Source organism: Adiantum capillus-veneris, chromosome 2 (assembly GCF_014529385.1).
Source record: "Adiantum capillus-veneris isolate H3 chromosome 2, ASM1452938v2, whole genome shotgun sequence".
In the NCBI taxonomy this organism is placed as follows: Eukaryota; Viridiplantae; Streptophyta; class Polypodiopsida; order Polypodiales; family Pteridaceae; genus Adiantum; species Adiantum capillus-veneris.
Genome location: NC_140932.1, coordinates 29,503,505 through 29,530,937, shown reverse-complemented (window position 1 = coordinate 29,530,937; position 27,433 = coordinate 29,503,505). Strand labels below are relative to the sequence as shown.

General features: G+C 46.1%; 3 protein-coding genes and 1 pseudogene across 3 annotated transcripts; 2 read left to right on the top strand and 2 right to left on the bottom strand.

Annotated features, from left to right (window-relative positions):
• Positions 1–1,158: 1,158 nt before the first annotated feature.
• LOC147462569 (uncharacterized) lies at positions 1,159–1,771 on the bottom strand (annotated as a pseudogene).
• A 612-nt stretch (positions 1,772–2,383) lies between these two features.
• Positions 2,384–2,761, top strand: LOC147462568 (uncharacterized). Its single transcript, XM_086484393.1, has one exon. It carries the CDS (start codon positions 2,384–2,386, stop codon positions 2,759–2,761), a length of 378 nt encoding a protein of 125 aa, XP_086340519.1.
• Positions 2,762–2,794: 33 nt separating this feature from the next.
• On the top strand, positions 2,795–5,163 carry LOC147462567 (uncharacterized). Its single transcript, XM_086484369.1, has 2 exons — positions 2,795–4,849; positions 5,029–5,163. The coding sequence occupies exon 1, from the start codon at positions 2,795–2,797 to the stop codon at positions 3,767–3,769; it is 975 nt and encodes a 324-aa protein (XP_086340495.1). The 3' UTR covers positions 3,770–4,849; positions 5,029–5,163.
• Positions 5,164–5,262: 99 nt separating this feature from the next.
• LOC147462566 (uncharacterized) lies at positions 5,263–6,349 on the bottom strand. Its single transcript, XM_086484386.1, has one exon. The coding sequence runs from the start codon at positions 6,002–6,004 to the stop codon at positions 5,399–5,401; it is 606 nt and encodes a 201-aa protein (XP_086340512.1). The 5' UTR covers positions 6,005–6,349; the 3' UTR covers positions 5,263–5,398.
• Positions 6,350–27,433: the final 21,084 nt, after the last annotated feature.

Here is a 27,433-nt window from a genome sequence, read left to right as displayed (position 1 = left end):
CCACCATCGACCGTCAAGTAGCATTGCACGTCCATCAAACTTTGCAGGGAGGGGGATTTGTATTCTTTCTTCACCGGTGTAGAGTTTCATGGCCATCCACTCCCGTCTCGTCAGTCTAGGGTGGCACAATCGTCTATTTTTCCGCTTTGGCTTCGCTAAGGGTCCAATGGTTAAAAAACTTGCGATTGTACCACCGTAGACCGTCGAGAGGCATTGTGATGTTGGTGCAGCCAGTTTTGGTCGACACAGGGAGAAGCCAGCAGCAAGTGCCTGGTATTAAGCAGGATGATGGTATCAGGCTTTGGCAGGTCTCAACTGCATTTTGAAGCAGGCCTCACAGTGGTATGCATGCCAAGTGCAGTCCTTTGCAGGTAAAGTCGTGGGTTTTGAGCTATGTGAGTCAGGAAGCTTGAAGGTGGTGCAGTTGTGGTATTTCTGCTGGATGGGTGGTCAAGGTCAGCGCTTCAAAGTTTTTCATGTGCTCGGGTGAAGGTGCTTTGCCATTCATCACTTGGATATCGCATCGAGCTCGAAGGAACAAACAATCGTGATGGGTGTGTTGGGGAACCTCTTATCGAAGCACGACAATTGAGGGTTCTTTTTATGCTAGGTACTAAAGGCTTAATGTTTGTCAACAAGCAATGTGGTTGGTTTCAGTTGGTATACTCTGGTATGTACATTCACTTGCAGCACGACCGAAGGTGGCTATGTTTGGCGTGTGCAAGGGGGCCAAGCCAAAAAAAAAAACTTTTCAAGGCTATTAATATATATATAAAAAATGCATTGCAGTTGTCTGCAGTCGACGAGCAAGGCGAGGGAAGGAGGCGCCATCTGTGGCCATGCATGGAGAGATAGCCGCCACTTGGAGTCTGCATGCGGGGAGGGCGCAGCAGTTGTATAAGAGGAGGAGTCGGCCAGTTGTCAAGGGGGGCCAGTTGATAGAGGGAGCGACCAATAGCGAGGTCGCTATTGGCCAGAGCTGCAGAGGGAGCAGGAGGAGAGAAGCGACACCAAGGGAAGGCCAATGCAGAGAAGAGAGGAGGGGACAACCTCAAGGAAATGGGTTGACGGGTTGGAGCCCGCTATGTAGTAATGGTGCAGGCAGCAGGCAAGGCCGACTGCAAGGAGGTGAGAGTTTGAAGGCCGCCCACTTGCAGGCTAAAGGGATCCGCCAGTTGCAGTTGAAGGAGGGCTGCCAGGAGGAAAGGAGGTGAATATGGAGGTTTGATGAGGAGGTGGAAGGGCCGCCATACCAGGGCCAGTGAGGTGGCGGGGCTGAATACGACAGGGGCAGGGCTGGTTTGCAGGAGGCGAGAAGCCAGGAGAAGGGAGGGCTTAAGAGGAGGGCCGCAGGGCTGGGGAGTGGGGTGGCGCTACTTTAGGAGCCGCCAGTTGCATTGTAGGAGACAGGAGGGCTGCTGAGCCGCTACTAACGACGTGGGGCGCCAGAGAGGTTGAAGGGCTGCCTTGTTCAGTGAGGGACACGCAGGGGCTGCAGGACAGGGTTTTTTCTTTTTTGGTTGAAGGCCGCCAAGGCTGCAGGAGCCAGTACTGATGGCGTGAGGTGGGAGAAGAGGGCCGTGTGGCGCTGCTTGAAGGGGCCACCACTTGCATGGTAAGGGGATGAAAACGAGGCTGCAGAGCAGCGCTGCATGAGGAGAGGGCGCCACTTGGGCTTGCATGAAGAGGGCAGGGTCGCCATGGCCAGGTCCTGGGCAAAGGAAAGAGGACGGAGGTCAGGAGCCGAGAAGGAGGGCTCGTAGGAGTGCATTGGGAGGTGGGGTCAAACTTGGAAAAAGCCTAATAGAGGTTCGTCTGATCCAAAAGGAAAGAGGGTGATTTCTACATAGTTCCATCATTGTACACCCTCTTCGGGAGCTCTTGTCTACCTCATATTGGTTACATCTATTCGCGAATTTATCACTCTTTTTTCTCTCTTATATATTGGTCTAGTATATGTGTATCTCCAAAGGCGATGGGTGTATATGTGCTTTCTATATGGATGTTGATGTATACAAGTCTGCAAGCTTGAGGGTAAACAGGTGTGTCAAGAATTGGGTAGGAATTTGAGTATCGATTGTTATTGGTTTGCCTATTTGTTACATGGTGTTCTACAGTGTTATAGATGGAGGCTATCTGAACCTACTTTGCAATCGGATCTATCTAGTCAGGGTTGGTCGGGTTCGGGCTTGGACAGTAATTGTTTGCAGATTGGGAGTCGAGGTGTGTGTTTGCTAGGGGATAGGGATGCTGTGAGATCACTGGGCTATAGAGAGACATCAAGTTTATGTGTTGGTGGTTTTCCCATTTCCCCCTTTCCATCTTGTGGTGCCCCCACTGAGGACCCGCTGATTGCTTTCTGATCGAGTGTTCGTGAATCAAGATGAAGCAGGAATTTGGGCCGGTGTTCAAAGGAGATGGAGATGCTGATGATTGGATAGCTGATTTTGAGCTATTTATGCTGACAGTATTGCGGATGCCAAGTGATGAAGCAAAACTCCGAACTCTACCTTTGGTGATGCGAGGTAAAGCAAAAGCATGGTTCGATGGCTTAGAAGATGTGCACAAGCAGAACTGGATCGGGTTTCGAGAGCAATTCTCACAAAGGTATCGAAAGGTGGTGTTGGCTTCGGAAGCAGATGCGAAGATCAAAAGTTTGCAACAGGACATAAGTGCCAATTTTGATGCTTTTTTTGATAAATTTGAAGCTTATTGGGGGATTTGGCGGTTGCTACACAAGCAACCAATGCGGGATATTTGAAGCTCGAAAGGTTTCTATCATGCTTGCATCCCTATGTTCGTGAGAGAGTCGAGTATGAAGATCCAAGGACCTTTGATGAAGCTATCCAAGTTGCCAGAGCAAAGAGCAAAGAGTCGAAAGATGAAGAAAAAGATGGAGGCAGGATTGCTACAGTCTACCATCATGGCAGCCAGTGGACCTAGGCCCAGACAGATTGAAGAGCATCATGAGGTAAAAGCTTCTTTTGTTGATATGCATTTGGTCAAAGTACATGAAGGTGATGTCAGGGTAGAAGATGTAGAAGAAATGCCAGTCAGGGCTCGAAGGGTGCAGAGAGGTATATTCAGGGTGCCACCCAGTTTGCTTACTCAAGAGGACGAGGTAATAAAAGGATTTGAAGAAGAAGTGTTGGTTTCAGAACCAGTAATGAGGAAGGTAGCAGTGGTCCAAGAATTGGCAAGTGCAAAAGAGGAGTTCGACAGTTCTCATAGCTCTAACAGCAATTTGGACACAGATAGCATGTGGGAGACAGAGTCCCGGTCTTCCAGGTATGAGACTTATGATGTTTTTCATGTAGATGAAGTGATGAATAGTGTATGCGAGTTGTCTGCCAGTCAGCTAATGGTTGAAGAGAAGTATAGTGTTTCACCTTGTGTGAATCTGCCAGTTGAGCAACCCTATCAAATGTTGTGTGATGGTGAGTCCCTATTGGAGGAAGAAATGTGGTTTAATTGTGCATCCAGTTGGATTGGAGAGCAGGTTTCTGAGGATGACTTGCAGGAGCTAGAAGCAGAAAGAGAGGTATGTCGAAGTGATTTGTCTATGCAAGGGGTGGGGCAACCTTGCCTTGGAGAGCATGTAGAGATGCACTTTGAAGTTTTAGAGTTGGTTTGTGGCCGTGGAGAGCTAACTCCGGCAGATGACTCTATGAAAACTGGTGCGGGTGCAGCCTATGAGCGAAAGCTCCATGCAAAGAGGGAGGTGCCACCAACCTTGCAGGTGATGAAGTGTTTGAAGAACAGGTTGTAGCTCTGGCAGGTCATGTTCTTGAGTATAAAGAGATGGTTTGGAAGTCGTTTACAGCGGGTTTAGATATAGGTTTGCAAAGGGACCACGTTTGCTTGGCTATGCAGTAGGTAGAGGCAAATGGCAGGGTATTGTTTCTTCATGCTATGCTATGGATACATGTGTTATTGGAGGTTGCTTTACAGGTGTTTTTGTGTCAGTGGCAAGGTTTTTTTGCAGAAGACTATACTACAGAGGGTTCTCTAATAGGTGACAGAATAGCTGCCTATGGTACCAATGCTTCAAGTGGTCGAAAGTATTCTTATGGTGGACACGAAGACTTATGGATGCCGGATGATGAAGCTCCATGCTATGGAGAGCTGGAAGGATGGCATGTCTATTGGCCTACAGGTGCAAAGGAAGATTTGGAGATGCATGCTTTATAGGTGGATGGCCATGGACATTGTTTTTCTTTTAATCCAGGTAGACTCTACACTATGATTGGGGAAGCTCTGAGCTTTCCGTTTGACCCTGGCGGGTGATGCAGTAGCAGATGGTTTTCTCACTATCTCCATCCTATCTATATAGTCGCTATATTATCATTTTTCTTATGCGGTCTATGTATCTATTTTTATCATGCTCTCTATACATACTTATTTTACCTAAATAACACTATGGTTGAGCATGAATGCTCAAAGAGGGGGTGGGCAATGATGGTGCAGCGAGTTTTGGTCGACACAGGGAGAAGCCAGCCAGCAGGTGCCCGGTATTAAGCAGGATGATGGTATCAGACTTTGGTAGGTCTCAACTGTATTTTGGAGCAGGCCTCACAATGGTATGCATGCCAAGTGCGGTCCTTTGCAGGTAAAGTCGTGGGTTTTGAGCTATGTGAGTCAGGAAGCTTAAAGGTGGTGCGGTTGTGGTATTTATGCTGGATGGGTGGTCAACCTCAACGCTTCAAAGTTTTTCATGTGCTCGGATGAAGGTGCTTTTCCATTCATCAGTTGGATATCGCATCGAGCTCGAAGGAACAAACAATCGTGATGGGTGTGTTGGGGAACTTCTAATCGAAGCACGACAATTGAGGGGTTCTTTTTATGCTAGGTACTAAAGTCTTGATGTTCGTCAACAAGCAATGTCGTTGATTTTATTTGGTATACTCTGGTATGTACATTCACTCGCAGCACGACCAAAGGTGGCTATGTTTGGCGTGTGCAAGGGGGCCAAGCCAAAAAAAAAAACTTTTCAAGGCTATTAATATATATTAAAAAAATGCATTGCAGTTGTCTGCAGTCGACGAGCAAGGCGAGGGAAGGAGGCGCCATCTGTGGCCATGCATGGAGAGATAGCCGCCACTTGGAGTCTGCATGCGGGGAGGGCGCGGCAGTTGTATAAGAGGAGGAGTTGGCCAGTTTGCAAGGGGGGCCAGTTGATAGAGGGAGCGACCAATAGTGAGGTCGCTATTGGCCAGAGCTGCAGAGGGAGCAGGAGGAGAGAAGCCACACCAAGGGGAAGGCCAATGCAGAGAAGAGAGGAGGGGACAACCTCAAGGAAACGGGTTGACGGGTTGGAGCCCGCTATGCAGTAATGGCGCAGGCAGAAGGCAAGGCCGACTGCAAGGAGGTGAGAGGTTGAAGGCCGCCCACTTGCAGGCTAAAGGGATCCGCCAATTGCAGTTGAAGGAGGGCTACGAGGAGGAAAGGAGGCGAATATGGAGGTTTGATGAGGAGGTGAAGGGCCGCCATACCAGGGCCAGTGAGGTGGCGGGGCTGAATACGACAGGGCAAGGGCTGGTTTGCAGGAGGCGAGAAGCCAGGAGAAGGAGGGCTTAAGAGGAGGGCCGCAGGACTGGGGACTGAAGTGGCGCTGCTTTAAGAGCCGCCAGTTGCATGGTAGGAGACAGGAGGGCTGCTGAGCCGCTACTGAGGACGTGGGGCGCCCGAGAGGTTGAAGGGCTGCCTTGTTCAGTGAGGGACACGCAGGGGCTGCAAGAAATCGCTTTTTTTTTTTGGTTTGAAGGCCGCCAGGGCTGCAGGAGCCAGTGATGGCGTGAGGTGGGAGAAGAGGGCCGTGTGGCGCTGCTTGAAGGGGCCGCCACTTGCATGGTAAGGGGATGAAGAGGAGGCTGCAGAGCAGCGCTGCATGAGGAGAGGGCGCCACTTGGGCTTGCATGAAGAGGGCAGGGTTGCCATACAGGTCCTGGGCAAAGGAAAGAGGACGGAAGTCAGGAGCCGAGAAGGAGGGATCGTAGGAGTGCATTGGGAGGTGGGGTCAACTTGGAAAAAGCCTAATAGGGGTTCGTCTAATCCAAAATGAAAGGAGGGCGATTTCTACATAGTTCCATCATTGTACACCCTCTTCGGGAGCTTTTGTCTACCTGATATTGGTTACATCTATCCGCAAATTTATCACTCTTTTTTCTCTCTCTCTTATCTATTGGTCTAGTATATGTGTATCTCCAAAGGCGATGGGTGTATACGTGCTTTCTATATGGATGTTGATGTATACAAGTCTCCAAGCTTGAGGGCAAACAGGTGTATGCCAAGGATTGGGTAGGAATTTGACTATCGATTGTTATTGGTTTGCCTATTTGTTACATGGTGTTCTACAGTGTTATATAGATGGAGGCTATCTGAACCTTCTTTGCAATCGGATCTATCTAGTCACGGTTGGTCGGGTTCGGGCTTGGACAGTAATTGTTTGCAGATTGGGAGTCGAGGTGTGTATTTGCTAGGGGATAGGGGTGCTGTGAGAGCACTGCGCTATATAGAGGCATCAAGTTTATGTGCTGGTGGTTTTCCCATTTTTCCCTTTCCAATGTCCATGAAACTTATGGGCGGATATTTGTGTGTTTTCTCTGCCGCTCCAAAGTTTCATGGGCATCGAAATCCTACTCGACGGCCTATGGTGGCGCAATCGCCAGTTTATTAGCATTGGGCCCTTAGCAAAGCCAAAGAGGAAAAATTAACGATTGTGCAATCGTAGATCATCAAGACGGATTGCGACGCCCATAAAACTTTGCAGGGATGGATATTTGTGTTCTTTCATTTTCCCTGCATAGTTTTATGACCATTTTCTCTCGTCGCGTCGCTCTAAGGTGGCACAATCACTAAATTTTTTGCTTTGGCCTCTCTAAGGATCCAATGTTCAAAAAATGGTGATTGTGCCACCGTTGACCCTCGAGACAAATTGCGATACCCATATATGGAACTTTGCAAGGGTAGAGATTTGTGTGCTTTACCTACCCTTGCAAAGTTTCATGGGCATCGAAGTCCTACTTGATGGTCTCCGATGGCACAATCACCAGGTTTTGACCATTGGGCCCTTAGCGAGCACAAAGCAAAAAAAATAGCGATTGTCCCATTGTAGACCATCGAGACGGATTGTGATGCCCGTGAAATTTTGTAGGGTAATGAGTTGATTGCTTTCCCCACCCTTGTATAGTTTCATGGCCATCTGCTCCCGTCTCAAGGTCTAGGAGTGCACGATCATCAATTTTTTCGCTTTGCCGCCATTTAGGGTCCAGTGGTATAAAAGTGGTGATTGTGACACCGCAGACTATTGAGACGGATTGTGATGCCCACGATACTTACAAGCGGGGATTGGTGTGGTTTCTCCACCCGTGCAAAGTTTCATGGGTATCTGCTTCCAACTCGTCAATTTAGGTGGGCACAATTGCCAATTTTTTTGCTTTGGTCTCGTTAAGGACCCAATCATGTAAAAAGCTGGTGATTGTTCCATCGTAGACCGTCGAGAGAAATTGCGATGCCCATGAAACTTTGCAAGGGAAGGGATTTGTGTGCTTTTCGCACCCCTGCAACGTTTCATGGGCATCAAAATCCTACCCGATGTCTACGTTGGGACAATCGCCAGGTTTTGACCATTGGGCCCTTCGCGAGGCCAAAGCAAAAAACTTGACGATTGTGCCACCGTAGATCATAGGGATTTTTGTGCTTTCTTCACCATTGCAAAGTTTCATGGGCATCACAATACTACTCAACGGTCTACGATGGCACAATCTCCAGGTTTTGACCATTGGGCCCTTAGCAAGGCCAAAGAGAAAAAATTGGTGATTGAGCCACCATAAACAGTTGAGACGGATTGTGATGCCTATCAAACTTTGTAGGGGTAAGGATTTGAGCACTTTCCCCGCTTCTATAGAGTTTCATGGCCATTCGCTCCCGTTTCATTGGTCTAAGGTGTCACAATCGTCAATTTTTACGCTTTCGCCTTGCTAAGGGCCCAATGGTCAAAGACTGACGATTGTGCCACTGTAGACTGTCGAAACAGATTGCGTTGCCCATGGAACTTACGGGTGGATATTTGTGTGCTTTCCCTATCCCTATAGATTTTCAGGGCCATTTGCTCCCATCTCTTTGATTTAGGTTGGCACAACTGCCAATTTTTTCGCTTTCGTCTCACCAAGGGCCCAATGGTCAAAAACTCGCGATTGTGTCATCGTAGATCATTGAGACGGATTGCGATGCCCATGAAACTTTGCAGGATAAAAATTTGAGTGATTCTCGTGCCCTTACAGAGTTTCATGGCCATCCGCTGTCGTCGCGTTGGTTTAGGGTGGCGCAATCGCCAGTTTTTCCGCTCTAGCCTCGCTAAGGACCCAATGGTCAAAAACTGGTGATTGATCCTACCGTAGACCAATGAGACAAATTATGATCCCCATGAAACTTTGCACGGGTGGAGACTTGAGTGCTTTCACCACCCCACCCCTACAGAGTTTTATCACCATCCGATGTCGTCTCCTCGATCTAGGGTGGCACAATCGCCAATTACTCCGCTTTGGCCTCGCTAAGGGCCCAATGGTCAAAAACTAGCGATTGTGCCATCGTAGACCGTCGAGTCAGATTCCAATGCCCATAAAGCTTTGTAAGGGTGGGGATTTGTGTTCTTTCTCTACCCCTATAGATTTTCATGGCCATCATCTCTTGTCGTGTCGGTCTAGGGTGGCACAATCGCCAATTTGTTCGTTGTGGCCTCGCTAAGGGCCCAATGGTCAAAAGCTCACGATGGTGCCACCATAGAACGTCGAGAAGGATTGCTATGCCCATGGAACTTAGGGGTAGGGATTTGTGCACTTTTCCCGCTCCTGCAAAGTTTCATGGACATCAGCTCCCGTCTTGTTGGTCTAAGGTGGCACAATCACCAATTATTCCGCTTTGGTCCAATGGTAAAAAACTGGTGATTTTGCTAACGTAAACCGTCGAGACAGATTGCGATGTTCGTGGAACTTACATGTGGGAATTTGTGTACATTCCCTATCCCTGCAAAGTTGCAAGAAAATCACAATTCTAGTTGACGATCTACGATGGCACAATTGCCAGTTTTTTATCATTGGGTCCATAGCGAGGCCAAAGCAGAAAAATTGATGGTTGTGCCATCGTAGACCGTCGAGTAGGATTGCGACACCCATGAAACTTTGCAAGGACGGGGATTTGTGTTCTTTCTCCACCATTATAGAGTTTCAGGGCCGTCCGCTCTCGTCTTGTCAGTTTAGGGTGGCACAATCGTCAATTTTTCCACTTTGGCTTCGCTAAGGGCCCAATTGTAAAAAACTGGCAATTGTGCCACCGTAGACCGTCGAGACGCATTGCGATGCCCATGAAACTTACGGACAGAGATTCTTGTCCTTTTCCTGTCCTTGCAAAGTTTCATGGGCATCGCAATCCTACTCGGTGGTCTACGGTGACGTAATAGCCAGTTTATTACCATTGGGCCCTAAGTAAGGTGAAAGCGGAAAAATTGGCGATTGTGCCACTGTAGACCGTCGAGACGGATTGCGACGTCCATGAAACTCTACAGGGATGGATATTTGTGTGCTTTTCCTACACCCTATACAGTTTCATGGCCATTCGCTCCCATCTCATTGTTTAGGGTGGCACAATCGTCAATTTTTTCGCTTTGGCCTCGCTAAGGGTCCAATGGTCAAAAACTGGTGACTGTGCCACCATAGACAATGAGACGGATTGCCATGCCCATGAAACTTTTCACGGGTGGGGATTTGAGTATTTTTTCCACTCTTGCAAAGTTTCATTAGCATCACAATCCTGCTTGACGGTCTTCGATGGCACAATCGCCATGTTTTGACCATTGGGCCCTTAGCGAGGCCAAAGCGGAAAAATTGGCGATTGTGCCACCGTAGACCGTCAGACGGATTGTGAGGCCCATAAAACTTTGTAAGAGCAATAAATTGATTGTTTTCCCCACCCTTGTATACTTTCATGGCCATTTTCTCCCGTCTCCACGATCTAGGGTTGCACAATCGCCAATTTTTTCACTTTGGCCTTGCTAAGGGTCCAATGGTCAAAACCTGGCGATTGTGCCATTGGAGACCGTCCAATAGGATTGCGATGCCCATGGTACTTATAAGCAAGTATTTATGTGCTTTTTCCACCTATGCAAAGTTTCATGGGCATCAGCTCCCGTCTGGTCGGTCTAGGGTGGCACAATCACCAATTTTTCCTCTTTGGTCTCGCTAAGGCTCCAATGGTCAAATACTAGTGATTATGCCACTGTAGACTAATGAGAGGAATTCTTATGTCCATGAAACTTTATAGAGGAAGGGATTTGTGTGCTTTTTCCACCCCTGCAACGTTTCATGGGTATCACAATCCTTACCGATGTCCACGTTGGCACAATCTCCAGGTTTTGACCATTAGGCCCTTAGCGAGGCCAAAGCGAAAAAATTGGCGATTGTGCCACCGTAGACCATAGGAATTTGTGTTCTTTCCCCACCATTGCAAAGTTTCATGGGCATCACAATCCTAGTCAACGGTCTATGATGGCACAATCTTCAGGTTTTGACCATTAGGCCCTTAGCGAGGCCAAAGAGAAAAAATTGATGATTGAGCCACCGTAGATAGTCGAAACGGATTGTGATGCCCATCAAACTTTGTAGAGGTAAGGATTTGAGCACTTTCCTTGCTCTTGTAGAGTTTCATGGCCATCCGCTCCCATCTCGTTGGTTTAGGATGACACAATTCTCAATTTTTCTGCTTTGGCCTCACTAAGGGCCCAATGGTATAAAACTGACGATTCTGCCACCGTAGACCGTTGAGATGCATTGCAATGCCCATGAAACTTACGAGTGGGGATTTTTGTGCTTTTCCTATCCTTGCAAAGTCTCATGGGCATTGCAATCCTACTCGACGGTGTATGGTGGCGCTATCGATAGTTTATTATCATTGGGTCCTTAGCAAGGCCAAAGCAGAAAAATTGATGATTGTGCCACCGTGGACCGTCGAGACGGATTGCGACACCCATGAAACTTTGCAAGGGCAAGGATTTGTGTACTTTCCCTATCTCTGCAAAGTTTCATGGAAATTCGCTCCCATCTCATCGGTCTAGGATGACACAATCACCAATTTTTCTGCTTGAACCTCACTAAGGGCCTAATGGTATAAAACTGGCGATGTGCCACCGTAGACCGTCGAGACGCATTGGAATGCCCATGGAACTTACATGAGGAGATTTGTGTGCTTTCCTCACCCCTACAAAGTTTCATGGAATCTGCTCTTGTCTCGTCGCTCTAGGGTGGCACAATCGCCAATTTTTCCGCGCTAAGGGCCTAATGGTCAGAAACTGGCGATTGTGCCACCGTAGACCGTCGAGACGCATTCCAATGCCCATAAAACTTATGGATGGAAATTTGTGTGATTTTTCTACCCCTTCAAAGTTCATGGGCATCGCAATCCTACTTGATGGTCTACGGTGGCGCAATCGCTAGTTTATTACCATTGGGCCCTTAGCAAGGCCAAAGCGGAAAAATTGGCGATTGTGCCATCATAGACCGTCGAGGCGGATTGCGACAACCATAAAACTTTGCACGTGCAAGGATTTGTGTATTTGTCCTACCCTTGCAAAGTCTCATGGACATCTGCTCCCGTCTCATGGGTCTAGGGTGGCACAATCGGCAATTTTTCTGCTTTCGCCTCGCTAAGGGTCCAATGGTCAAAAACTGGTGATTGTGCCACTGTAGACCATGTAAACGGATTGCGATGCCCATGAAAATTTGCAGAGGTGGAGATTTATGTGTATCATAATCCATGGGCATCACAATCCTACTCGAAGGTCTACGATGGCACAATCATCAGGTTTTGACCATTGAGTCTTAGCGAGGCCAAAGCGAAAAAATTGGCAATTGTTCCACCGTAGACCGTCAAGACGGATTGTGATGCCCATGAAACTTTGTAGGGGCAAGAATTTGATTTCTTTCCCCACCCTTGTATAGTTTCATTGCCATCCGCTCCTATTTCGTCGATCTAGAGTGGCACAATTGCCAATTTCTCTGCTTTGGCCTCACTAAGGGCCCAATGGTATCAAACCGGCGATTGTGCCATCGTAGACGGTCGAGACAGATTGCGATGCCCATGGAAGTTACAGGTGGAGATTTGTGTGCTTTTTCCACCCCTGCAAAGTTTCATGGGCATCCGCTCCCGTCTCATCCGTCTAGGGTGGCATAATCGCCAGTTTTTCACTTTGGTCTCGCTAAGGGCCGAATGGTCAGAAACTAGTGATTGTGCCATCGTAGACCATCGAGTCGAATTGCGATGCCCATGAAACTTTGCAGGGGTGAGGACTTGTACTCTTTCTCCACCCCTATAGTGTTTCATGGCCATCGGCTCTCGTCTCGTCTGTCTAGGATGGCACAATCATCAATTTTTTCACTTTGACCTCGCTAAGGGCCCAATGGTCAAAAACTGGCGATTGTGCGACCATAGACGGTCGAGACGGGTTGTAATGCCCATGGAAGTTGTGGATGGGGATTTGTACACCTTCTCCACCATTATAAATTTTCATGGACATCCGCTCCCGTCTTGTCGGTCTAGGGTGGCACAATCGCCAATTTTTCCACTTTGATCTCGCTAAGGGCCCAATGGTCAAAAATTGGTAATTGTGCCACCGTAGACAATTGAGACGGATTGTGATATACATGAAAATTTGCAAGGGTAGGGATTTTTGTGCTTTACCCAACCCTGCAAAGTTTCATGGGCATCAGAATCCTACCCAACGGTCTACGGTGGCACAATCGCCAGGTATTGACCATTGGCCCCTTAGCGAGGCCAAAGTGGATTGTGACACCGTTGAGATGGATTATGATGCCCATGGAACTTACATCTGGGGATCTGTGTGCTTTCTCCACCCCTCCAAAGTTTTATGGGCATCCGCTCCCGTCTCGTCAGTCTAGGGTGGAACAATCACCAATTATTCTGCTTTGGCCTCGCTAAGGGTCTAATAGTCAAAAACTGGCGATTGTGCAATCGTAAACCGTTGAGATGGATTCTAATTTCCATGGAACTTATGGACAGGGATTCGTGTGCTTTTCTCACCCTCAAAAGTTTCATGGGCATCGCAACCCTACACGACGATCTACGGTGGTATATTGCTAGTTTTTTACCATTGGGTCCTTAGAGAGGCCAAAGCGAAAAAATTTGTGGTCGTGCCACTGTAGACCGTCCAGTAGGATGGCGACGCCCATGGAACTTTGTAAGGGGTTTCTCCACCCTTATAACGTTTCATGGACATCTTCTCCCATATAGTCAGTTCAGTGTGGCACAACCGCCAATTTTCCGCTTTGGCCTCGCTAAGGGACCAATGGTCAAAAACTGGCGATTGTGCCACCGTAGAACGTCGAGACGCATTGCGATGCCCATGAAACTTACGGATAAAGATTTGTGTGCATTCCCTAGCCCTACAAAGTTTCATGGGTATCACAATTCTACTCAATGATCTACAGTGACGCAATCGCCAATTTATTACCATTGGGCCCTTAGCAAGGCCAAAGCAGAAAAATTGGCGATTTTGCCACCGTAGACCGTTGAGATGGATTGCGACACCCATAAAAATTTGCAGAGATGTATATTTGTGTACTTTCCTTGCTCTTGCAAAGTTTTATGGCCATGCCCTACCGTCTCGTTGGTCTAGGATGGCACAATCGCCAGTTTTTCCGCTTTGGCCTCGCTAAGGGTCCAATGGTCTAAGATTGGTGATTCTGCCACCATAGAGACGGATTGTGATGCCCATAAAACTTTGCACGGGCAAGGATTTGTGTGCTTTTCTTGCTCTTATAAAGTTTCATGGGCATCGCAATCCTACTCGATGGTCTACGATGGCACAATCACCAAGTTTTGACCATTGGGAACTTAGTGAGGAGCCAAAGCAGAAAAATTGGTGTTTGTGCCACCGTAGACCATCGAGACGGATTGTGATTCCCATGAAACTTTGTAGGGATAATGAATCATTTGATTTTTCCCCCCTTGTATAGTTTCATAGCCATCTGCTCTCGTCTCAACGGTCTAGGATGGCCCAATCACTAATTTTTTCACTTTGGCCCCGTTAAGGGCCCAATGGTATAAAACTGGCGATTGTGCCATTGTAGACCATCCAGACGGATTTGGATGTCCATTGAGCTTACGGATGGGAATTTGTCTGCTTTTTCAGTCCAGCAAAGTTTCATGGGTATTCGAGCCCGTCTCGTCGATCTAGGGTGGCACAATTGCCAATTTTCCCGCTTTGGTCTCGCTAAGGACCCAATGGTCAAAAACTGTGATTGTGCCACTGTGGACGATCAAGACCAATTGCGATGCCCATGAAACTTTACAGGGGTAGGGATTTATATGTTTTTCTCACCCCTGTAAAGTTTCATGGACATCACAATCCTATCCGACGGTCTAAGGTGGCGCAATCGCCAGGTTTTGACCATTGGGCACTTAGCGAGGTCAAAGCGGAAAAATTGGCGATTGTGCCACCGTAGACCGTTGAGACAAATTGTGATCCCCATGAAAATCTATAGGGATAAGGGCTAGTATGCTTTTTACACCCCTGCAGAGCTTCATGGCCATCCACTCTCATCTCATAAGTCAAGGGTGGCATAATCACCAATTTTTTCGCTTTGGCCTCGCTAAGGACCCAATCGTCAAAAACTGACGATTGTGCCATCGTAGACTGTCGAGATGCATTGTGTTTCCCATGAAACTTACAGACATGGATTTGTGTGCTTTCCCTAGCACTGCAAAGTTTCATGGGCATCGCAATCCTACTCGACGATCTACGATAGTACAATCGCCAGATTTTTACCCTTGGTCCCTTAGCAAGACCAAAGCGGAAAAATTGGCGATTGTGCCATCGTTGGATTTGTGTGCTTTCCTTGCTTCTACAAAGTTTCATGGCCATCCTCTCCCGTATCGTCGGTCTAGGATGACACAATCGCCAAATTTTCAGCTTTGGCCTCGCTAAGGACCCAATGGTGAAAAACTGGTGATTGTACCACCGTAGACCGTCGAAACAGATTGAGATTCCCATGAAACTTTGGAGGGGTAAGGATTTGTATGCTTTCCCCATCCTTGCAAAGTTTCATGGGCATCGCAATTCTACTCGTTGGTCTATGATTGCACAATCGCCAGGTTTTGAGCATTGGGCCCTTAGCGAGGCCAAAGCGGAAAAATTGGCGATTGTACCACCGTAGACCATCGAGACGGATTGTGATGCCCATGAATCATTGTAGGGACAAGGAATTTTCAGCTTTGCTCACCCTTGTATGTTTTCATGGCCATTCGCTTCCGTCTTGATGGTCTAGGGGTGCACAATCGCCAATTTTTCCCCTTTGGCCTCGCTAAGGGTTCAATGGTATAAAACTAGTGATTGTGTCACCGTAGACCGTCGAGATGGATTGCAATTTCCATGGCACTTACAGAAAGGGATTTGTGCTCTTTCTCCACCTGTGAAAAGTTTCATGGGCATCCGCTTCCGTCTCGTCAGTCTAGGGTGACACAATCGCCAATTTTTCCGCTTTGGTCTTGCTAAGGGCCCAATGGTAAAAAACTGGTGATTATGCCATTGTAGAATCTCGAGAGGAATTGCGACGCCCATGAAACTTTATAGGGAAAAGGATTTGCGTGATTTTCCCACCCCTGCAACGTTTCATGGGAATCACAATCCTACCCAATGTCTACGTTGGCACAATCGCCAGGTTTTGACCATTGGGCCTTTAGCGAGGCCAAAGTGGAAAATTGGCAATTATGTCACTATAGACCATAGGGATCTGTGTGCTTTCCTCACCATTGCAAAGTTTTATGGGCATCACAATCCTACTCGACGATCTAAGATGGCATAATCTCCAGGTTTTGACCATTGGGCCCTTAGCGAGGCCAAAGCAAAACAATAGGCAATTGTACCACCGTAGACAGTCGAGACAGATTGTGATGCTCATTAAACTTTGTAACGAAAAGGGTTTGAGTACTTTTCCCACCCCTGAAAAATTTCATGGCCATATGCTCCCGTCTTGTTGGTTTAGGGTGGCACAATTGCCAATTTTTTTGCTTTCGCCTCGCTAAGGGCCCAATGGTCAAAAACTGGTGATTCTGCCACCGTATACTGTCGAGACTGCTTGCGTTGCCCATGGAACATACGAGCATAATTTTTTTTTATTTTCTTGTCCCTCTAGAAATTCATAGCTATCTGCTTCCATCTCGTCAGTCTAAGTTGGCACAATCGCCATTTTTTCCGCTTTGGCTTCGCCAAGGGCCCAATGGTCAAAAACTGGTGATTGTGCCACCGTAGATTGTCGAGACGGATTGTGATACCCATGAAACTTTGCAAGGTGGATATTTGAGTGCTTCCTGTGCCCCTACAGAGTTTCATGGCCATCCGCTATTGTCTCGTTGGTGTAGGGTGGCGCTATTGCCAATTTTTCCGCTTTGGCCTCGCTAAAGGTCCATTGGTAAAAGACTGGTGATTGTGCCACCGTAGACCGTTGAGACGGGTTTTAATGCCCATGAAACTTTGAAAGGGTGGGGACTTGTGTGATTTCCCTACCCCTACAGATTTTTATCGCTGTCCGCTATCATCTCCTCGATCTAGGGTGGCACAATAACCAATTTTTCCGCTTTCGCCTCGCTAAGGGCCCAATGGTCAAAAATTGACAATTGTGCCACCGTAGACCATCGAGTCGGATTGCAATGCCCATGAAACTTTGTAGGGGTGGAGATTTATGTTCTTTCTCTATCCCTACAAAGTTTCATGGCCATCGGATCTCGTCTCGTCAGTCTAGCATGGTACAATCGCCATTTTTTTGCTTTGGCCTCGCTAAGGATGCAATGATCAAAAACTCACGATTGTGCTAGTATAGAACGTCGAGACAGATTGCTATGACCATGAAACTTGGGGATGGGGATTTGTGTGCTTTTTCCACCCCTGCAAAGTTTCATGGGCATCAGCTCCCGTCTCGTTGGTCTAGGGTGGCACAATCACCAATTATTCCGCCTTGGCCTCTCTAAGGGTCCAATGGTAAAAAATTAGCGATTGTACCACCGTAAACCGTCAAGACAGACTGCAATGTACATGGAACTTACATGTGGGGATTTATGTACTTTCTAAAGTTTCATGGGTATCACAATCCTACTTGACGATCTACGGTGGCACAATCGCCAGTTTTTAACCATTGGGCCCTTAGCGAGGCCAAAGTGAAAAAATTGGCGGTTGTGTCATTGTAGACCGTCGAGTAGGTTTGCAACACCCATGAAACTTTGCAGGGGTGGAGATTTGTGTTATTTCTCCATTTTTGTAGAGTTTCATGGCCATCCGCTCCCGTATCAATGGTCTAAGGTGACACAATCGCCAATTTTTTCGCTTTGGCCTTGCTAAGGGCCCAATGGTCAAAACCTTGCGATTGTGTCACCGTAGACCGTCGAGACACATTGCGATGTCCATGAAACTTACAGGTGGATATTTGTGTGGTTTTCTTGCCCCTGCAAAGTTTCATGGGCATCGCAATCCTACTTTATGGTCTACGGTGGCGCCATCGCTAGTTTATTACCATTGGGTCCTTGGCAAGGCAAAAGCGAAAAAATGGCGATTGTGCCACAGTAGACCATCGAGATGGATTGCGATGCCCATAAACTTTGTAGGGGTGGGGATTTTTGTACTTTTCCTATTCTTGCACTATTTCATGGCCATCGACTCCCGTCTCCTCGGCTTAGGGTGGCACAATTGCCAATTTTTCTGCTTTAGCCTCGCTAAGGACCCAATGGTATAAAACTCGCTAAGACCGTCGAGACAGATTGCAATTCCCATGGAACTTATAGACGGATATTTGTGTGCTTTCTCCACCCATGAAAAGTTTCATGGGCATCCGCTCTCGTCTCGTCGGTCTAGGGTGATGCTAGGGTGATGCAATACCCATTTTTTCTACTTTGGTCTCGCTAAGGACCTAATGGTTAGAAATTGGCGATTGTGCCACCGTAGACCGTCGAGACACATTGGGATTCCCATGAAACTTACAGGCGGGGATTTGTGTACTTTCCTTGCCCCTCCAAAATTTCATGGACATCGCAATCCTACTTGATGGCTAGTTTTTCCGCTTTGGCTTCGCTAAGGGTCCAATGGTCAAAAACTGGTGATTGTGCCACCGTAGACCATCTAGACGGATTGCGATTCCCATGAAAGTTTGCAGGGGCAGGGATTTGTGTGCTTTTACCACCCTTGCAAAGTTTCATGGGCGTCACAATCTTACTCGAAGGTCTACAATGGCACAATCACTAGGTTTTGACCATTGGGCCCTTAGCGAGGCCAAAGCGAAAAAATTGGCAATTGTGCCATCGTAGACCGTCAAGACAGATTGTGATGCCCATGAAAATTTTTAGGGGCAAGGATTTGTTTGCTTTCCTCACCCTTTTATAGTTTCATGGCCATTCGCTCATGTCTCGTTGATCTAAAGTGACACAATCTCCAATTTATCTGGTTTGGCCTCGCTAAGGACCCAATGGTATAAAATTGACGATTGTGCCATCGTACATGATCGAGATGGATTGCGATGCACATGAAAGTTACGGGTGGGGATTTGTGTGATTTCCTCAACCATGCAAAGGTTCACGGGCATCCGCTCCCATCTCGTCGGTTTAGGATGGCACAATGGACAATTTTTTCGCTTAGGTCTCGCTAAGGGTCCAATTGTCAAAAACTAATGATTGTGCCACCGTAAACGGTCGAGACGGATTATGATGCCCATGAAACTTTGCAAGGGCATGGATTTGTGTGCGTTAACCACCCCTAAAAATTTTCATGGACACCACAATCCTATCCTACGGTCTTCGGTGGCACAATCGCCAGGTTTTGACCATTGGGCCCTTAGCGAGACCAAAGCGGAAAAATTGGCGATTGTGCCACCGTAGACCATCGAGACAGATTGTGATTCCCATGAAACTCTGTAGGGACAAGGACTAGTGTGCTTTTTCTGCCCTATAGATTTTCATGGCCATCCACTCTCGTCTCGTCGGTTTAGGATGACACAATCGCCAATTTTTCTGCTTTGGCCTCGCTAAGGGTCCAATGGTGAAAAAACTAGCGATTGTTCCATCGTAGACCGTTGAGACGCATTGAGATGCCCATGAAACTTATGAACAGGGATTAGTGTGCTTTTTTTGCCGTTGAAAATTTTCATGGGCATTGCAATCCTACTCGACGATCTAGGGTACCACAATCGCCAGATTTTTACCATTGGCCCCTTAGCAAGACAAAGTGGAAAAATTGGCGATTGTGTCACCGTTGATTTCGAGACGGATTGCGACGTCCATGAAGGTTTGCAAGGGTGGGTATTTGTGTACTTTTCTTGCAGCTGTAGAGTTTCATAGTCCCCATATCGTCGGTCTAGGATGACACAATCGCCAATCTTTCGATTGTGCCACCGTAGACCGTCGAGTCAAAATGAAATTCCCATGAAACTTTGCAAGAGTGGAGATTTGTGTGCTTTCCCCACCCTGCAATGTTTCATGGACATCACAATCCTACTCTTCGCTCTATGATTGCACAATCACTAGGTTTTGACCATTAGGCCCTTAGCGAGGCCAAAGCGGAAAATTTGGCGATTGTGCCATCGTAGACGATCGAGACCGATTGGGATGTACATGAAACTTTGTAGGGGCAATGATTTGTGTGATTTATCCACCCTTGTAGAGTTTCATAGACATCCGCTCCCATCTCATCGGTCTAGGGTGACAAAATCACCAATTTTTCCGCTTTGGCCTCCCTAAGGGCCCAATGGTAAAAAACTGGCGAGGACAATTGTGCCACCGTAGACCGTCGAGACGGATTGCAATGCCCATGAAGCTTACGGGCCAAGATTTGCATTCTTTCTTCACCCCTGCAAAGTGTCATGGTTATGCTCTCTCCTCTCGTTGGTGTAGGGTGGCACAATCACCAATTTTTCCGCTTTGAACTTGCTAAGGTCCCAATGGTCAAAAACTAGTGATTGTGCCATTGTAGACTGTCGAGACGGATTGCGATGCCCATGGAACTTACGAGCAAGGATTTTTGTACTTTCTTCACTGCTGATAAGTTTCATGGACATCACAATCCTACTTGTAAGGTCTCCGACCCCGAGCTAAAAGAATACCATTGTACCATGAAACAATCATAATAATGAAAAAAGTTGTTATTTTTAGCAGTTTTCTAAAATCTGTCGATGCCATGATGTTTAGAATGTCATAAAGCTTCCAAAAGTGAATTAAAATAATTTTTGTGGAAATTTTCCAAAAATAGTAAGTTTTTGGTCGCGTGAGTGAGTTAGAATAGCAAATGGGACACTTTACAGCCCATGCACCCCATGCAAGTAACCCTGCCCATGAAGGCTTGAGTGGACTCCAGACCAGCATAGCAGGTGATTTCAAAATTTTGAGCTTGTGAGACTATATAAGATCATGCTCACACACACAAGCACATATATGCTCAGATACACATTCAGTATACACACACTCCTACACACACACATACCCTGGGGAGGTGCTGCCGGCACACATAGCCTTTGGAGAAGGAGCAAAAGACGGAAGTGCTACCCAATTCTCGCCACAAGAAGCTCCATTGGATCAGCAAATTGATTCAAATTCAACCCAAACTACGGTAACATAAAGCTAATTTCACGTATGTTATAATTCCTTCTATGGTTCTCATAATTCTGCTGCTAGTATGCATAATCACAGTTAAATTTCTCATTAGACACTCTCTAAATTGCTATATGATTATTTCATTGCACATTCTTAATTCTAATTGTCAATTATGCAAACAATTAACCTCTCCTAATCATAGATTAATGTATGATTAGCAATAAGAGAATTATCCACTAAGTCATTATAGTTAATGAATGATAGAATCAAACCAGCAATGTGATAAGGTTACTCTATGTCATTCTATTACCACACAATGTTTATATAGCTATGTTTAGATTCAAATTGTTCAAATATTAGGATGTAATTAGTGTAATTAATTCCACAATTAATCCACTAGGAAAAAGGAATCCTCTCACCATTAGGAGAAAGTTGGACTCACTTTTGGGCCCTGTAAAAAGTGCCACGTTGGCTTAGACAGAGAAAATGAAAATGTTAAATTGTGCATTTTATGTGATACTTTTCTGCACAACAAAAATCCAAAATGACATTCTTTGGTAGGTAGCCACCGTCCTTATCATTCTTATCCTTCGTTCTCTTGTCAAGAATCCAACTAACCATATGACTAATGATTTGAAATGCCAGCTTACAAGCGTTCCCTCCAGAAACATAAGCCACACGAACTCTATCAACTCTAAATTTGAGAATATGGCCTTCCCTCCCAAAACCTGAGATATTTCTCCATCTTCTTCTCTATCAACTCTAGGAATGGAGAACGCATCTTTTCCTGATGAAAACACTAATTTGAACTTACAATCCTCAGCCCCTTCATCTTTAACACTTACCCAAAGAAATAACACACATCATCTTCATGTTGATGTATTGCAAGACTACGCATCGTTGCAGAAACGTAGGAGGGGTCTTTCTTATCTCAACGGGAGAAAGAACTTAGAAGGACAAACAAGGAACATCATTTGGATTTATGGACCGATGGGTCTATTTATCCAAAGGATCCTACGACAAATGCGCCACCTCCCTTTGCTAATATCACTAACCTCTTACATTTCACAGGCGATGGCAAGGATGGGCTATTGGGATACACCGAACATTTGTAAATGAGAGGATTGAATGCGGAAAGGCAAAGAAACTTCCTGGCGATGGAGAACATGCAGCTGAAGAAACTTAATGAAGCATGCTCTCAAAAGATTTCATCAAACAGAGAGACAATACAAGGCCTTGAGAAGAAGATCACAAGTTTGCGAGAGAAAGACACCGTGCTTGGTAGTCGAAAAAGAAAACGAGATTTGTGCAACATTGAGAACATGAAGGTTGGTAGTGGTGGCTTGAAAAAACGAATACGAGCTTTAAGGTAACTCAAAGTTTGTTTCTTCAATGTGCTTCATTAAGAAATGGATACACTTACTTTCCTATACATGATAATAACGCATGGTGCTTTTTTGGCAGGTCTTTATTGCATCCAAACTCGAACGGTGCAGGCTTCAATGCCGGAGTGCATTACAGCCGTCTAGTTCCAAAAAAAGTAGTTGAAGAGATGATAACTTAGAAAAAAATTTGTAAGTTAAAAGGGAGGCTACTTACCTCCTTCATGAACGAGAATCAGTTGGAACCAACGGAAGTGCAAGCAATACTTGATGAGAGTGGCATCTCGTAGATGGGATACAAGACACTCTTCAAAGCATTAGTTAAAAAGTCTCAAAATAAACTACAGAGAGGATCATTGCTGCCAAAGCCATCACATGTAAAGGCTGCTCGTCGGCACGTAAACGATGAGGTGTTTGAGAAACTTGGGTCACCATTCCATATTGAAGCAACGTTCTTAGGCAAGGGCGGCAGAGAGGTACAGTTTAACGAGCACAACAACCTCTTCGTTGATCTTGAAGCATTGCAAAGGTATGCAGTTCACTTCTTTGACATCAGTCGAGACGAGTGCGGTGGGGTTCTCAAGTTTGTTTTGAAGCTCGACGAGTGCGAGGTCCTGAAGAACAAGAAGCTGGAGAGAGTCACCATTACCCTCATGAACAGAGCTCTGGATCCATCAATAATGAAAGAGGATCCATGATACTTGAACGTGCAATCAGAAAACAACATTCTAACTCTAGGATCATTTCAGGTATACTTCGTTCACTCTATGGTAACAAAAATATTGATTATTTGGTTGTTGATTTTGTGTTTTTGTTTTTCACTGCAGGTTGATAAGGAAAATTTTGAAATCCTCGATTGCGTTTTTAGTCAAACCCAAATTCCTTCTATCATCAGTGAACAAAGAAACGGAGCCATTCTTTCAGTGGAAGGATTTGGTGACTACACAGTGGAATGGCACATGGCAGGTGACTTAAAGACTCTTAAGTGTATCTACAACATAACACATGGAGCAGCTGTGGCAAATCCATGCTTATATTGCATGGCTGATGCACAATCACTTGAGAGTGTGCAATGGAATAGAGCTCCCAACAGACATCTTCAAGATAAAACTTTTAAACCAGTGCTTGATATTCCTCTGAATAGAGTTCACGTCTGTACACTTCATGCACTCTGTCGAATAATTGAAAAGGTGGTTCATTTGTACATATTTTTTGCATGGACATTAAAGCCAGAGAGTGAGTCGAAAAGAGTGATCAAAGCATTAGAGGGAGTGCTCTCAGACATTGGTTTGCATGGAGGCAATGTCAAAATCGAAGAGGACCCTAAGATGTCTCAAAGTAGGTACAAGGTACCGAGGAAAGCATCGATAGGCGGAGCGAAGGAAAGAAGGTTTCTTGGGTTTAGCCTCAAAGATTCAGATAGAGAAGAAAGGAGAAACATGTTCAACAAATGAAAACAGTTACATAAAGTGGTTAAAGACAATGCTAGTGGTGGGGCAATTCAGAATCACAAGGCGAACGTGTGAAAATCACTAGATAAAATTTTCCATCACGTTGAGCAGCATTCTTGGGACCAAAGTAAGTTCACATCATTTCAAGCAGCCTTGCTAGATTGGAGAAAAGCTTACCTTACAGGGTGGGGTGGGCAACATATCACACATTACATGGTGGGTTGGCATTCTACGTATACAAAAGAAAAATTTAAATTGTACTCTACTGACCATTTTGTTTTATTTCAATGCAGCACATACTGTTCAACCATGGTCCATATTTTGCCAAGACATACGGCTCACTATCAATATGGTCCACACAAGGCATGGAAAAAACCCACTACATGGCAAGAACAGGTTATTTTAAGCACACTAGACATGGGGGAGGAAAGAGAAAAGGCCAATAGCCTATTAGAGTTACACCAATGGACTTATAGACGACTAATTCATAGAGCAAGGCAGAAGGAACGTCTTAAGAGTTCATAAATTACACGGTCTTTATAACACATCCGCAAAGAGAAGAAACAGATGGCTTGGGGAGCTTCAAATGCGGCGGAGCGCCATGCGAGGTGGCGACGGTCACGAGTCAGGAGCGAGAGAAGATGGACCTGAGCCCGTCGTTTTTTATCCTCTTCGATGCACCTCCTCCTTCCTCACTTTGTACCTCTTCGATGTGCAAGCTCTGTAGACGAGATCGTTCCTTTGTTGATGGCAGTATCCCCACGGGCATCAGGCGTCTTCTTTCCCTCAGAAACAGCCGCTTGTTGTATGGATCTAAGCTTTCTGGGTCTTCAACCCCTGCAGTCAGAGCCTGAGCTGTGTAGGACATGAAATAGGGGACTTTGAGTGCCATACCCAATGCCAAATACGCGTAGAGAAAACCGTTTCTCAATCAGAATTAGTCTTTCTACGTTTACTGGAAGGGGGTGCCCACCACACAATCTTGTAATAACTTTTATTGCAAATAGTGGGAACTTTGCATTGTCATCGAAGTATTCCTTGTGGTATATTATGATTACATAAAAATTGTAATGAATTTATGGGCTGTAAGTGAGATGAGTATAATTGTAAAGTACTTGAATTGTTTCTACAAACCTTTTTGTGGTTGAAACGCCCGATGTAGTGAGACAACGTCGCATCCTTGCCTTGGACTCCAGTGACAAGCCCTTGCCGTGAGCCTCCCGCTCTTCTAAGGAAACTATTGTTTTACACTAGCACCTGGCATCAAAAAAAATGATCATGATATTTTATCACTGGGCCATCTCTAATACCATCTGAATGCACGATAAAAGTTACCATCTGATTCTCGTCCATTTCCAGCATCGACGTCCCCCACAAGTGAATAGACTGACTATTCATTACCTGATCTTTGAGTGCCACGTGCCTACCCATGTTTTCCAAGCCGAGTTGTTTTGTTATCGATTCAAACTGCTCATCTGTTGGCAAATTGGCCTCTCCAGACTTTGCTTCATTGAACGTATCTTTGATCAGTTGTCACCCTGAAGTGAACTGTGAGTCACGGACAGCTGTGTCAGCAATAAGATGTTGGTCCACTCCATCATCGTCCACAAACCCCATGTCTGCCTCACAAAAATTTTCAATTGCCGCTAGGCAGTAGTCCTCCAGTATATTGAGCTCATGCATGATATCTGTGAGTAGAACATAGTGGGTGTCGCCCGCCATAGCAAAGCTGGGAGCACAATTCAGAGGCAAAGTCACTTCCTTACTTGGACTTTCTTGCTTGCACCCTATTGCTGCATCCGCAAGAGAAACAAGAGTTAAGCCCGCATCAAATGTTTCCTTTAGTACCTCTACCCGCTCTTCTTATGGGTCGAACTACACCTCCACATCCTCTACCTCGTCCTCTGGCGCCAATGGACAACTACCAAAAGTTGTTAATGACTGGGAAGTCTCTGACTCACCATCCGTCTGCAAGTATAAGTAACAGACAAACCCATGGTAGAATTCCACTAAGCGACACTTTTTGAAGTGTTTCATACACCTATCTTGTACAAGCAGTGCATTAGAGGGACACTTTTCTAGACATCGATTTAGTCTCCTTGAAGCACTCTTGTCAGGGTCAAGGTCGGCTGGGTGCACATATCTCATGCCATCAACTGTCATGGAATTGTCACAAGTGACTGCCTCATACTGTTTCAAATGGGTTTGTAGGTACTCAAATGAGCAATCTATAATCCTTTGTATAGAAAACTCTGCATTGAACGTTCCTGATAGTTTTGGTGCACGGTGATGAGCACGGGCATTATATAAGAACGTGAATAGCTTTTCTTCACATGTATCCTTGCTCATGTCTGTCTCCAAGACTATGATCCCCATGACTGAAAGTAAAAGAAAGCCAAAACTATTTGGTGTCATAACCAAGCACATATTGAGCCTCGAGTACCCCTCAAATGTCTCTTTTTGCTTGGTTCTGTCCCGTGCGCTAATGTCATAAGAGGTGACGTTAGTTGAGTCAGAACTAAGCGAGTAGGGGCCCCAAGAATCTCCAAAGGGCCCTATTCACTTGGTTCTGTCCCGTGCGCTAATGTTATAAGAGGTGATGTTAGTTGAGTCAGAACCAAACGAATAGGGGCCCCAAGAATCTCTAAAGGGCCCTATTTGCTTGGTTCTGTCCCGTGCGCTAATGTCATAAGAGGTGACGTTAGTTGAGTCAGAACCAAGCGAATAGGGGCCCAAGAGTCTTCGAAGGGCCCTATTCGCTTGGTTCTGTCCCGTGCGCTAATGTCATAAAAGGTGACGGCTCTTGAGTCAGAACCAAGCAAATAGGGGCCCCAAGAATCTCCGAAGGGCCCTATTCGCTTGGTTCTGTCCCGTGTGCTAATGTCATAAAAGGTGATGGCTCTTGAGTCAGAACCAAGCGAATAGGGGCCCAAGAATCTCCAAAGGGCCCTATTCGCTTAGTTCTATCCTGTGACCCAAGCATTTGGAACAGGTGGATAAGAATAGAGCATTTAATGTTATTGGTGATAGATTTATAGGCCTACTCACTCACTATGGCTAAACTCAGGCATGGTCACATAAGGAGTAATTGTTCCAACCATGCATGCGGTTTGAGACTTTTAATTTTACCCTAACGCAGTGGCTTTGGTGCGCACACAGTTAACAACACACAGGAAGGGGAGAGGCATGGAGAAAGAACCTGTCTCTGCAATATCCAATGGCGCCAAGTTCGATGGTGATGTTGCAGTCCACCGACAGCAAGATCCAGAAGGTGGCGATGGAGATGGCGACGCGGCAGCAAAGGACTCGACCCAGTGAAGGTTGCTCAATGCAGGATCACAAGAGGTGGCCAAGCAGAAGAGCGCAAAAAATGCAAAGGCAACGGCAATCTGTTTGTTCTACTTGGACATGGAGATGGCAATTGCAAGGGCGATCGGCGTTCGACTCTCAACGCAGGATCACAAGAAGTGGCCAAGGGGAAGAGCGCAGAAAATGCAAAGGCAATGGCGATTTGTTTGTTCTACTTGGATATGGAGATGGCGAATGCAAGGGCGATCGGCGTATGACTCTAAACGCAGCATCACGAGAGCTGGCCAAGGGGAAGAGCGCAAAAAAGGCAAAGGCAGCGGCGATCTGTTTGTTCCGCTTGGAGATGGCGACTGCAAGGGCAATTGGCGTCTGTCTGACCCTAAACGGTTACTCAAAAAGGCATATGGGCTGCACTCACAAGGACAACAAGTAACAAATGGTCTCAGATTCCCATGCAGTACGATTTACCAACCACAATACTAAGATCAATACTAAGCAAATAAGAGGAAGGTAAACCCTGTTTGTTGCAGATTTAGGGTTTTTTTTGCCAAATACGCGTTTTGAATTTATAAGAAAGAAACAAAATTACAACTTAACACCGGGTTTTGAGTTAGAAAACACTTCAGACTTTACAAAGAGTGGCCTACTAATTTCTGG

What these genes read in the sequence shown, in the direction of transcription:
- LOC147462568 (XM_086484393.1), top strand. Translation starts at nt 2,384, where the DNA reads ATGAAGCAGGAATTTGGGCCGGTGTTCAAAGGAGATGGAGATGCTGAT.
- LOC147462567 (XM_086484369.1), top strand. Translation starts at nt 2,795, where the DNA reads ATGTTCGTGAGAGAGTCGAGTATGAAGATCCAAGGACCTTTGATGAAG.
- LOC147462566 (XM_086484386.1), bottom strand. Translation starts at nt 6,004, where the DNA reads ATGCACTCCTACGATCCCTCCTTCTCGGCTCCTGACTTCCGTCCTCTT.